General features: G+C 38.4%; 1 protein-coding gene across 1 annotated transcript in view; it reads left to right on the top strand.

The window, feature by feature from the left end:
- The window catches only part of C17H8orf34 (chromosome 17 C8orf34 homolog), a 336297-nt gene that overhangs the window by 176696 nt on the left and 146092 nt on the right, over positions 1-13509 (top strand). The window contains 1 exon segment of the mRNA XM_073794504.1: positions 11179-11305. Within this exon segment, the coding sequence (XP_073650605.1) occupies positions 11179-11305 (127 nt within the window).

Here is a 13509-nt window from a genome sequence, read left to right on the forward strand (position 1 = left end):
TTATCTGTAAAATACCTTATTAATAAAATGGAGTAACAGTGACATGGATATCATGGTGTTGGATGATTCAGTCACTCATTCATTCAATGTATACATTGAATGAATGAGTGACTGAATAGTCACTCAGACTATATAGTCTGAATAGTCATTCAGAGATAGTCTCTGCCATGTTGAGAATTCGTTAGTGAGGAATCAAATGATGAACAAATAAATTAAAAATGTAATAATTCCAGGATGTAACAGTTGTTCTGAAGATAAACAGAGATAACAAGGATAAAGAATAATAGAAGATGCTCTCTTAGACAGAGTAGTCAAGGGAATCCCCTCTTATAAGGCAGTATTTGAGCAGAGACTTGAATGAAGGGAGAGAAAGGCAGTATGGTCATATCTGGGGCAAGGGCACCCGAGGGAGAAAACACAGCAAGTGCAGAGACCTGAAGATATTAATGATCTTAGATTGTTCATGGCACAGGAAGAGGCTAGGGTTGCTATAGGGAGTATATTGCATAGTCAGTTCATTCACTTTTAGATTTTTATGTTTTTTTTTTCTTATCACCAAATACTCTTCTTTAGGAAACTCAAAAATTTATATAATGTAGGAAGTGAGATGAGGTTCTTAGGTGGTATCATCCTGCATGACATGCTATTAAAGAACAGTTCCATGGAGGCAACTGTCCAAGAAAATGGAACAAGATGAAAATAATCTTGTAGAATTTAATGTGTGGTGGCAACGTTTTGTGGCTTGAAGTGTAAGGGATGAGAACAGCATGTGAATTCCAAGAAAGCATCACAGAATGGAAAGTGGATTTACAATGTGTCAGACAGGGTGGCAACATCTTGTGGCATGTGGCTCGTATCTCGGTGATGGGAAAGGTATGTCCTGTGACTGCTTCTCGCCTGTGGCACACCACAAGGGAGAAGGAGTTGGCAGCCGTACCCAAAATACATCAGCAGCAAGTTTAGCATATGACCAGCCACGATCTTCTTTTTTTATTTTTCCTAAAATGTGATTCTTTTTTTACTTATCCCAAAGGGCTCTACATAAAACAGAAATGAAGGAAGATTGAAGGAGAGAGGATAGGAGGCAGTTATGAGACTTAACATCTTTTTTAGACTAACCATATTGGATTTAGGGTCCCAACACATGTGACAAGCATACTAAAATACTTTTTTATATTTTAGTTTTACTTTTTAACATGCGTTTAGTTGGTTAAAATTTGCTTCATTGAGAATATTGCATGGTGGGTTGAAACTCTCAGTATCGACAAGCGCAAAGTTCAGAGGAGGGTCGCCAAGTACAAAGGAAATAAAACGGAGGACGGTTGAAGTGAAGGAAGTCTACTCGGCTGAGGCTTTAGTGAAGGAAGGGTACTATCAAAACTGGAGACTTAAGCAAAAAGAACTTCAGAATACAAGAGAAGAAAGAGGAAAGGAGGGTGATGGCGGGAGGTGTTCACCACCAAGACCTGTTACACTTGAAATCCAAGAAAAAGGTAAACTAACAACAAATTCTGAGTTTAATCACTAACCTCGTAGCAATCTAGTTTTATGTGTTTGTGTCAGGTATGTGAGGTCAACTGACTTCAGGCAGAATCACCTTTACCAAAGACAAGTTTAGAGCATGGATACTGAACTGTATAGTATTGGGACTATAGCAATTAGGGTATGAATGGATCATACTCTCTCCAAAGGGCTTATTTCGAGTTAGCAAATTATGTAAATAATGCAGAAACACTTATCAAAATGAACTCAGTTGATACTTGTGGTCTGGATCAAGAATAAAAATATCATCCAGGGCTTCCCTGGTGGTGCAGTGGTTGGGAGTCCGCCTACTGATGCAGGGGACACGGGTTCGTGCCCCGGTCCGGGAAGATCCCACATGCCGCGGAGCGGCTGGGCCCGTGAGCCATGGCCGCTGAGCCTGCGCGTCCGGAGCCTGTGCTCCGCAACGGGAGAGGCCACAACAGTGAGAGGCCCGCGTACTGCAAAAAAAAAAAAAAAAAATGCTTGAAAATATTATCCAGTATGGTATAGGGTGTAATTATTAGGTTTATGGTCAAAAGTTCATTAGCAAGCAACAAATTGATACAGTGCACATAGGAACTTCCCAACATAAGACCTTATTTATTTAATACAGAGCCTGTGGGAACATAAAAATTATATTAAATAGCCTTCATAAGTCGTTTAGAAACAAACAAAAAAATAAGTGTTAGTGTGATGTATCGCCTGTAATGGCTGAAATAATGCTTACTGTAACATAATGGTACCTAATAGGGTAAGTAATCATCCCATAACTAAACCATTGGGATGAGAAATGCTTTCTCACTATTGAGAGAGATAAATGATACGAGTGCTTTAGCCAGAGACATGTCCCAGGGGAATTAAAATTAAATACACTTTTAAATGGTGGTTAAAATGATGAGCTCTGCAAGATTTTGTATGATTCTCATTAAAAAATTAAATATTTTACCCATCATGCTACAAATATTAATAATCTGTCTAATCCCAGCCTTTTAGATTAACCAGCCTTCCTTGCCTTGCTCTTGTCTACACTGTGAACCCTGTGCTTGGTTTGCCTCCTTTCTGTTTCCCAGTTCTATTCCTGAACACCTCTACTTAGCTCTGCCAACCTCCCATCTGTGGCCTCCCCCTCCTACCCCTCAAGTCTGGTCCTTGGTGCACCTCCTCTGGCTGTCTCTAGATTTCTGTGTTGGTCGCGAGGTGTCCTCACTTCAATTAGGGCTGTAACCAAGCTTTCAGTCATACCAGACAGTCTGCTTATCGAACTCCACCTGAAATGAGTCCACATGCCTGGAATTTCAGTTATTTTTAAAATAAAGAGACTTGTTCACAACGTCTGTCTGTCAAACCTTTAGGGGGTGACAAAAGTTTCAGGAGGAAGTCAGTTTTTTTGTGTATACAATATAATCTTTTGAATTTGTGGTAGGTGCAAATTGAGGAAAATATAGATGTACTCTGATGCAGAAATCAGACTTTGAGTAATGTTTGGGTTGAAATTTGTTAGAAGCACTAGTATTTTCTTACGGAATGGAAGGAGAAAACCACTCCCAGATGTCTTAATTTTTCTGACTAACAGAGAAGGCTTCACAATTTATGTAATGATGGGTTCAATGAACACAAGTCTTGGGATTCATTTGCAATCTAAGCAAACAAGTTCCAGCCCATAAGTTTTTACAAATGTTTGTGATCATCATGTATTTGGCTGTTGATGGTCAAAGAAATTAAACAGGAACTGGTAGCTAACAAAAAATATCTCAGGAAGTTTTTTGGTCTTTTCAGTTAACACTAGAAGACAGAGAACGAATGTAAATTTAAGTTTACATAAACATTTTCCCTAACCCACTGGCCAAATCACTTTCTTTGTTTATTGATCTCATGTGGTCAAGGAAAGTAAATATTCTGTAACCTACTCTCTCTCATTAAAAAGGGAAACTTCAACTCAGCTTTTAAATTCCACCAAACTTTTTAAAATGCAATGCTAACTTAAATTTTTTAAACTAAGTTTATTCTAAAAAATTCCAGCCTGTAATTTCTCATGTCTACCATTTTGTTCTTATCAATTATGAATCTAGTTAAGCCATACTACACTGATATACTGAGAAAGAAAACCGAACTCATATTGGAGGCATGATTGTAGAAATAGAGAAGCAATAGAAGCATGGCCTTGACATCCTTCTTCCACCTTTCAACCAGAATTTATCCCAGCAAAGTGAATTATGTTTTGCTCTCAATTCTTTCTTTCCCTTTTTTAAGGAAATAGTTTAGCTGTCTCACATAACAAAAAAGTATTCATAAATATTTTATTAAAACCTGTCTCATTTCTTATATGTTTTCTTAACATTTGTTTTATTTTTTTAATAATTCACTCAGCATATATAACATCTGTTTAAAATATTTGACCAAATCAGCTCTATCGACGTAAATCAACCAAACAGTTGCAATACAGGGAAAAACTGCCGTATAATTCTTGTGTAACCCATCACTGAATCACTGTGAAGGGACTTATGTTTGGAAAGCTTTTAATTTTTGTTCCTAGAAACAGATGTGAAAATTCACTCATATCCCACATTGTCTAGTTCAAGCAGCTGTAAATTATTTCATGGATTACACTTGAATGAAATGAAAGTCCTGGGATTATTTCATCTAGGCAGCAGTTATTTCCTTAAATTAAATGAAAACAATTCTTTGCTTGATTAATTCTTGGTTATTTGGATTGCGTGAAGTGCTCATGTCTTTAGTCATAAATTCGTTCATTTTTCTCTGTAGTAACCCTGTGATTCAAAAGGTGCATCACAAGTTTATCGGCTACCTTTAAAAATAAATTACTGCTTTGGGCTTTCTATTGTGAAAAAGAATAAATATGGTACTCTTCTTTTAAATATAATATTCATATAATGCACACATTTCACTTGTAAAGAAAGTTAGACATAAGAAGTGTCACTGCTTGCTTTTAACTGCTGGGCTGATAATTCTATCAGCTTTTCTCAACCATATGGTCTATAGCTTCATTCCACACTCCATTACTCCAGACTTGCCCTTCTAACTGCCTACCAAATATCCATATGGATATCTTGACGATAGCTCCATCTAAGCATGTGTGAAACCAAAGATGTTATCTCTTCCTATATTCCCTGAAAGTGGTAATATGGAGAAACCTGCAAGGATTTCACATGCAATCATTCACGACAACCTGTTGAATCTTCCTCTGAAATTACCTTCTGATGCATTTCTCTCTCTTGCTACTGTTACTTCCTTACCCCAGGCCCTCAGCAGCTGGTACATCCATTATGGAGGATACAGGCTTCTTCCCGCCTCAACTCCTTGTTTCCGGTTTTCACTTTGCCAAATGGCTGTAGGCAAGTGCAACACATGTATTCCTTCAAAAACCAATTTTCCAAAAGCCAATTCCACATAAAGATCAACTTGTCAAATAGTTAATTAACCAAGTTTATCAAATTATACAAAAATCTTCTCTTGAGACAGGTGTCTGATAAGTGCTCCGAGTGACATCTCAGGGGAGCTCAGGCCTATCATTTGCAGAAAAAAAAGTCTTGTAGTCAGCAAATATCAGTGAATGCCTACCCTGTGCTAGACACACTTCTAAGACAGTGAGATTACAATAGTATAAGTGAGAAAAACTTATTTCCTATCTCTAGTTATCAGAAAAGCAATTTTGTAAATTTAGAAAATTGTTTATTTCAATAAGTACATCTATAATGATCTCTATAAAACACAGATTCAATGACTCTATCTCCCTTCATCATCTGAGACTAAACCCTTTTCCAGTATTACATTCTTCTATCCCTATACATCTCAAGTTATGGTCATATAGCTGTATAACTTTCCCTGATATACTATGTCCCTTCAAATCTCTGCTTTTTCAAGTTCCTACACCCCTCTCAAGAGTCCTTTACCACCTGGTCTGGCTTGTATACTTTTACTCAACTGTTACCTAATTATTCCTTCCTAATAATTCCTTTATCATTTAGGTTTCAGTTAGGAAACTGAAACTAACCTACATGATTAAAATAGAATATTGTCAAGTGCTGACAGATAATACTTGGCCGTTTCATGGGTTTGTTTTTAACTTCAGTTAGTTGATTTTTCATATGTTTTCCATAACATACAAAACATTTATTTTTGTTTTTTTTCTGGGATAGAGCTGATCACATTACCTTATAGTTATATCTAACTTCTTAACTAGACATTAACAGTCACTACAGAGTTTGACCTCAAAGTATCGAAATAGAACAAGTATATTTTAAAAAATTCCCATGAGGTTATTTTTACATAATCTTTCTCTACCACTGTTACCTTAAGAATCGTGAGATTCCTTGATGAAACAAGTATTACTGCTTGCTTCAAAGAAATTTCTAGTTGGCTAGAGTCTCTCCTTAATGTTGCTGACTTTGGGAACTCTGATATCCCTTCCGTGTGACAGACCTTTAGATATTTGAAGTTGGCCATTTGTGGAGATATGCATTTAGCTTGGGGAGCATATTTGGCTTTCTCTGCTTGGTTCTGAGTTGGGCCAAAGGAGGGGACGTGGCCTCTATGAACCAGGTCCTGAGTGCTTTGGGCCAACTGCTGCAGATGTTGTGATTTGGCTTCACTGATCGTTTCCATCAGAGGTTGTGGGTCTCTGTTCTAATGTCATATATGATCTTTCCATTGTCTTTTTGTACGTTCAGTCTCTCACTCTTCTCTTTTAGTCATTCTCTCCCTGGCAGGAAGTTGGCCGAAAGACAAGACTCAAGATTCAGATCTTCACTGCTTCATGATTGTCGACTTGTCTCTATAGTCAGTTTTATCACAAGAGCTTCTTAATCTTTTTGGTGTTGTATTAAAATGGTGATATCTGATGAGAGAGGGGCTGCATAAAAGCATATAAGACTCTGGATAGAGTTCAGTGGACGGGCATCATGACCACTATGACAAAAACAAGAGTAATGAAAAGCGTGTTTAAGATGTTTCAGAACCAAGAACCCAAATTATCCAACCAAGGCTAAGAGAACAATCCCACAAGTCATAAAGATCAGCCTTGGTGAGCCAAGTAGCTTTTTCCTTCAGGTGATAGGTAGCCTTTTCTACCTTACCTGTTTCATTGAGCCAAGTATAGCAAGAACTGTTAGCAATTGCACAGGTACTGTCGTGACTAGTGAACAGGAAATCTAGATTGTCCATCACTGCTCTTGCCAAGGAATTGAGACTGATCTGTATTCCGTCTAAGGTAGAGGTGATATTATTTTTAACTTCTGCCAGAATTAAAATGATCTATGTCTCATAGCCTTTTGTTTGTATGATTCTTATTATTGGAAGCACTGCTTTGATTGTTTGCATAAACAATGAATCAGTAACATCCCCAGGTAAAGTGCCTAAATAATTGAGGGTAACCTCATTTTGGAGCGCACATCTGAATTTCCTGCTTTCATGACTTTAGAATTAAGGTGTCTGTGCGCAGATAAGTTTTGGAATACTGTTTCTAAAGTGCATGCAATATTAATTTGAGACAAGCAAAACTAGCCATCCTGGTTGCAGAGGAAGTAGTATCTGGTAGGAATACATGGATATCCAGGAAAAAAGAAATTATTCATGGCATGAAGTTGAAACCAAGACCTTACATTAGCCTGTTTGCACATTTGTATCTATATTAGTCTCTTCCAGATACTAAGTAATTGGCCCATCATTTTAGGAAATTCTGAATTCAAATTTAGAATTACCTAGGGTCTAATTGATAGATCGTAATAATTTTTTCTTTTTCTGTGAGAGGGCATTGCTAGGAAAGTAGCAAATGACCTTGTTTAAGGTCATTTGTCCACATAAGTGCAAGTGAAATGCCATTGGCTGTAATTCTCTTTGATCTCATTTGTTGAGACTGGAAATAGCCCTAGGTTTTTACCATGGAGGTCTGGTGAGGAATGGCATATCCAGCAATCAGTAAGCTTGAAGGGTACTATTTGGGAAATCTAAGATTGGTGTTAGAATAATTATGCTCTGATCTAACAATTTTAGTAAGAAGGGAATAAAAGGAGAAGGGCCATTATGGGTGAGTGATAACCAAGGGTCTATAGAAATTAGAAGAATGTAAATAAGCAGATAAAAAACAAAATAGTAATTAGGCAAGGGTTTTGGTCCACTATCTTGTGCAGAAGCTGTCCACTATCTGAGGTCATCAGGTTGTTCTGAGGATCTTGGGTCATCTGTCTACTTTGAAGATCAGCTGCTTCTATAGAATCTTCATTTTGAGGTCCCCTATTAGAGCAGGCTTCCAATTTTGTTGGTTCTGGATTGTTTCTTTAGTTATGAAATGTGAGCCCAAGGATTCACTCCAGGGAGCTTTCCTTCTGTATTTGTTGTTAACAATATCTGATAGAATCCCTGCCAGTGAGGTTCAAGAGCAACTTTTCTCTGTTGTATCTCCCAGCAGATGAAATCTTATAGTTGAATGTCATGAAGAGGCTGTTTAAGATGTTTGAATGCAACATTAACCTGTCAGTGATAGGACTGAGTGTAGTCCGTGGGTCTCTTGCAACATTTTGCGATGTCTACATGCATCAGGGCAGAGTATAGTATTGTAGGTAAAATCCTGATGCACTTGGGCCTTCCAGTAACTAGTTCACAGGGAAATAAAGAATGTGTTCTCTAGGAGTGGACCATATTGGCATAAGGATGGGTGGGAGTACCTTTGACCAAGGGAGCTCAAGGACTTCTGAAAGTTTTGTTAATTTCATTTCAAGATGTCATTGATTCTTTTCACCTTTCAGAAGTTTGTAGGTGATAAGAGCAGTGTGGTTTCTGAGTAAAGGGTAATACTTTACAGAGCTTTTTTTTTTTTTTATAATATTTCTTGTGAAGTGTGTGTCTTGGTCACTTGATATGAAAGTTTATATTCCCAAGATTGGAATCACAAAATCGACCAGCTTTTTAGCAACTGTAAAGATTATAGCTTTTTGGCAAAGAGATGTTTAAACTCACTCTGAAATTATATAGACATTCGATAACTAAAATATATTCAAACCTCATGAAAAGTGGAAGCTATATAAAATACATCATGAGGTGTTCAAAGGGCCTTCGAAGCTTTGGTTCCTGGTCATTTCCCACATTCACAGGTTCTCTAGAGTTATGCTGTTGACAAGTCCATGTGACTTAAAATTGACCTCAGCTGTCTTTTTAAAGTTTCCCCAGCCGTGTTGATTTAAGATAGTAACCAATTTATCTGTACCATGATGAGTAGTTTCATGGAGAAATTTAGCTAATATCTATTTGACACCATATAGTGCCACTACGCAGCTGTCTTGGGAGCACCAGAGATGATCTGAGTGAAGCTAGAACCACTTTTTTTTTCCATTTTTCTTTTCAAAATGAGGAGCTAAATATTGATATTTTATAATGGTTTCTTTGAATTCCTTTAAGGATTCATCCTTTAAGAGTTTAGATAGGATCAAAACCGTTGCTAAGGCTGCTTGTTTGGCAAAATGATCTGCTGGAGTATTTCTTTTAGCTTCCATGTTATTTCTTTTTCACAGCAGCTACCTCTTTATGAAGTAAGAGGGCATCTAAAAGTGTGTTAAACATCTTGTCCATTTTTGATGGGGGTTCCAGCAGAGATGACCCTTTCTTTCCAAAGCATCCCAAAGTCATGGTTTTTCTAAAAAAACATGCCTGATATATATTTACTCTGTGGTCTTTGGCTATAGTAGACAAGCTCAAGGAAGTGCAGTGGCTTTGCCCTTTGGGCTGATTTTTCCCTCGGGTAGAGGACTGCATTCTACAGGCAAGCTTAAATTGGTGTTAGCGTGTTCTGCTCCAGTTTCAAGTTTTGAGGTATGATCTGTCAACAAATAACATTAGGTCAGAGTTTTCAATGGGAGTCCTTAAAAACACTGAATGAGGTATAGCAAGTTCCTAACTGAGCTAAGAAAATGTTAAGGTTCCCTTCCCCTGGTGCAGGGAGGAGGGTGGGCAAGTCAAGGTGTCTCAGTGGTGAATAGTAGTGTGATGGGGAGAGTCTAACAGAATCTCATGGGAGGCTAATTAACTAAAGTGTTGTGTGTTCTCAGGCAGTAGTACTGTCTGTGCCGCATGACATGAGGAACCATGAGAAGAGAGGGGCACTTATAACTAGTTAAGCAGAAGCAGCGGGTTTTAAGGGGCTACCCCACAACAAGGGGACTGTACGTTTACAACCAGGTCAAGGTGATGAGTTGTTTTTGACTCTCATAAAGTTTAAGTTGAACCTCTAAGGACACACCCAGATTGCTCATATGCAAGTAGATGAAGGGATTTCATTTGGGGTTGCCTGTGGAGGTAGTGTGTTGACTAATCTTCTTCAGATAACAGAAGGTCTGTTTATGACTTAGACTAGTCACAATCTCAGGAAAATTTGGCACTTGTTTGCCATATTCGGTTGTTAGAAACAAAGTTCAGCTGAGTAGATGATTCATGAATCAGGCAGCCTCCGATCTAGCAGGAAGAAAGGAGCTCCAAGGAGCTGTACAAAACTGAAGACTTTTATAGACAGAAGGCAGTGGATGCAGGATGCTATACTAGCAAACAACAGGTTGGTCGTGGCAAGGTCACTTTCCTTTAGGGGACAGCAGGGGTCTATCAGGCAAGTTAACTCACTAGTGCTGACCAGGTGATGCCTGATTGTTTAGGATTCCGTTGCTGAGAGAGCTTAAACTGTGATTAAATTAAGTATCCGTTTGGTAACGTGGGCTTAGCATAAGCAACTTTGTTATGGGCCTGTTGTCCTATTTCTAACAGTTAGAAATCCTCTCGATCGTTTTGTGAGAGGCCTAAGATGTTTGGATTGTCTACTGCCTTATCAGGAAAGAGCGATTTCCCTTCTTATATAGGTAGTAACCTCAATCGTGGATTATGTCTTGGCAAAATTATAATTGATCTTTTGAAACTTTATGTCCCTCTTTCGCCAAGGCTGAGAGCAAGTAAATAGAATCCTTTTTACAAGACTCCCTATCCTCTGAATAAAGCAGGAGATCATGTACAAGTTGTATCAGGACTAAATTACAAGAGAAATAGACGTTTTAAGTGTTGATTGAGGGCCTGGAAAAAATAGGAGGCTTCAGTGAACACCTGGGGTGTGACTCTCCCGGTATACTACTGTCCTCCCAAGGTGCAGACAAAAAGGAACGGTTTAGAATGGAAAAAGAGAAGGCTTCAGGTATATTCTGATTGGAGGGTGTTGGATGGGGAGGCTCAAGGCAGGCACATTAGAAATGAATGACCTTGTGTAATTGGTTTGGGAGCATAATTTGTCTTCCTCTGGATTGTTCTTAGTTGGAAGGGGGCAGTCACTGACTAACTCCTGACCATTTGGGGCCAATTGCTGTAGAGATTATGTGGGTGGTCACAGCAGAAGTTGTGGATCCACGTCCCACAGTCATGTATGGTCTGCCCATCGTGCAGACAGATTCATCTCTCACCATTTTGCTCCTGTAAATCTTCTCATATAATTTTCTCCAACTACATCTAGAAATAATTGGAAAACGAATTGATGCATGAGGGAAGATTTTTGCAAAGTGGAAATGTAATGTTTTGCTAACGAACTACTGGGAGATATCTGAAAACCTGGACTTTTCTTCTTCATTCTATTAGAGTTAATTTTTTTCTCTGCAATTGTTTATGTTGTTACAGAGGATCTTGATGATTTAAGAATGGAGGGAGTAACTACCCTGGTACCTTCTGGGAACAGATTTAACCAAGGTCGAGCTACTCACTCTGCTGAACCTCAGGCCAAAGTCACACTGAACATCTGTTCAAGGTGTGCCAGGTAAAGCAAATAATAGGTATATCTTTGTATAAACATGATGTTGAATTTTTTAAATCTAAGCTTTTGATGCAATGCGTGTACTCTTCTGTGCTGACATTGACAAGGGAGTTAGTTGTACAGTTTATCCCTGTGCCCAATGCCACTCAGACCGACAATGAATCAAAGAGTTTAGATTGTCTTTACTTCACAGCCGGAGACTATTTTAAGACTTTCTGTCTCTGAATTTCATTTGCTGTCTGCCCTTCTGTTCCTTTTCAAAAGAAGATTCAAGGGGCTCTGAAAGTTCAAAGCCACTCTAAAGCACCTGCATAAAGGCCAGTTTGCCCAGGTACAATTTTAGATCTGATATTATTGGCCTCTTAACATGCCCCACATCCTATTCACGTCCTGGAAAGAATTTAATCAGCTTGATGCCTTTCAGTTTTGGCAGCTGAAAGCAATCCTTGCATACACTGTATGTGGCCAAAGAAGTAGCTTAAGTTACTGCCAAGTCAGCTCCCAGTGCTGGTCTAGCAGAAACTCACCAAATAGCTAGAATTCATTCTTTTGTAGGAACAAAATCTCATTTGCAAAGAGGCTTTTAAGCCTGTTTAAACGATAAAACAAGCCTTCTAACCCTTATGTAAATGGCGCAGATTAGCAAGAACAATGCACTGGCTGGCCAGTTTTATCTCCTTTTCTTTATGTCGCTGCTGTTCTATTGTACAGTTTGAGAGGGGATTAGTGGCTTGGAACTGGGTGGGGGGGAAGTGTAGGAAAATCAAATCAGATTTTTGTAGCTTTTCCTTGCCTTTACCCCTTTGGAATTTTAATTTTAATTGTCATAGGCTTAGAAGAATAAAAAGAAATAGAAATAAAAATAAATAGAAAATCAGGGGATATTATTTGAGACCATTAAGGGAAATGGCATAGCACAGTGAAAACACCAATGGAAACGTTGCTTCAGACAAGTAATATTTGCGTGGATTGATTTTTCGATGAGGGCTGTGACCAAACCGGCTAACATTTATGTGATGATATTTAGGCATCGTGAGTGTGCAAGGTCATCTATGGAAGAGTTGTTTGGCAGTTTAAAGGAACTTTGTAGTATATTTGTACATTTACAGTTTGACTGGAGAGGGGTTGGTGCTTGGTCCTTGGTCCTTCATATTATTGGTAGAAGACTGGGATATGAGGTGTTTTCTTTTTGAAAGGAAATCCTATGCAAACGGTATGTTTTAATGAAGTATTGAGGACTTGAATTGGCAAAGGGCCAAACCCATTCATAGCCCGAAATTATTTACATTTAGTTTCCCAGTGATAAGTTAGATTATAAATTATAGGCCACCTGCATTTAAGGTAAACTCCTACTGAAAGTTTTGAATATTCAACTGAATAATAATCAATTACATTTATTGTATTCTTTCTATGTTACCCAAGTACACAGCTAGTGAGTGGCAAACATAGTTTCAAACCCAAGCAATATAGCTTGACAGTCTGCCTGCTTAGTCGTTTTATTTTTTTGCTAAACACCAAGCTATTGTGTGAAGTTGAAGAAGGAAGCCTAAAATAGATAGAAATGATGAGCTACAAAGAGGTTTAGGTGTCTGAAATGCTTTGAGTTCATGATTGCCTTGATGGAGAATAAAGCAATACTGTACTTTCAAAAGCAAGATTGATTCAGGGAAATCAATGGGAGAAGTATGGTGGAAGACACTAGGCTGTTGCGTTTAGAGTAGCTGCTGTAGCCAGAGTTTAGAGTGGAAGAAAACCTAAGATCAGTTTGTCAAAAACTATGAGGAACCTGAAAATTTACTCTATTTGCAACCTAATACTGTTTTATGATGCTGGCAAAAGACATGAAACTCCTGGGTCAGAGACCAAGGACTTACTACTCATGACAGTAACGACTGTCAGAGTATTAGCATTTTCATTGGTTCCCTGAGCTACAAATCTCATGGGATGACACACAGAGGACAGCAGGTTACAGTATATGAGAGGAACACTGAGTTTAGGAAACCTGAATATTTTATATGAAGTTAGCACTACTCTAGAGAGAGACCCCGTATCTGTCTTCCAAGGCTGTTTGCTATACAAACATCCCCAAACAGATGGTTGGAAAGAAAGGCTGTCAGTGTCTCTGCTCATAAGATATGCAGACACGTGAGAGATTCACGGAGAATTGTCTACCAGTACTGTTTAGAGTGGACTGCCTC

This window comes from Tursiops truncatus, chromosome 17, assembly GCF_011762595.2.
Source record: "Tursiops truncatus isolate mTurTru1 chromosome 17, mTurTru1.mat.Y, whole genome shotgun sequence".
Lineage (NCBI taxonomy): Eukaryota > Metazoa > Chordata > Mammalia > Artiodactyla > Delphinidae > Tursiops > Tursiops truncatus.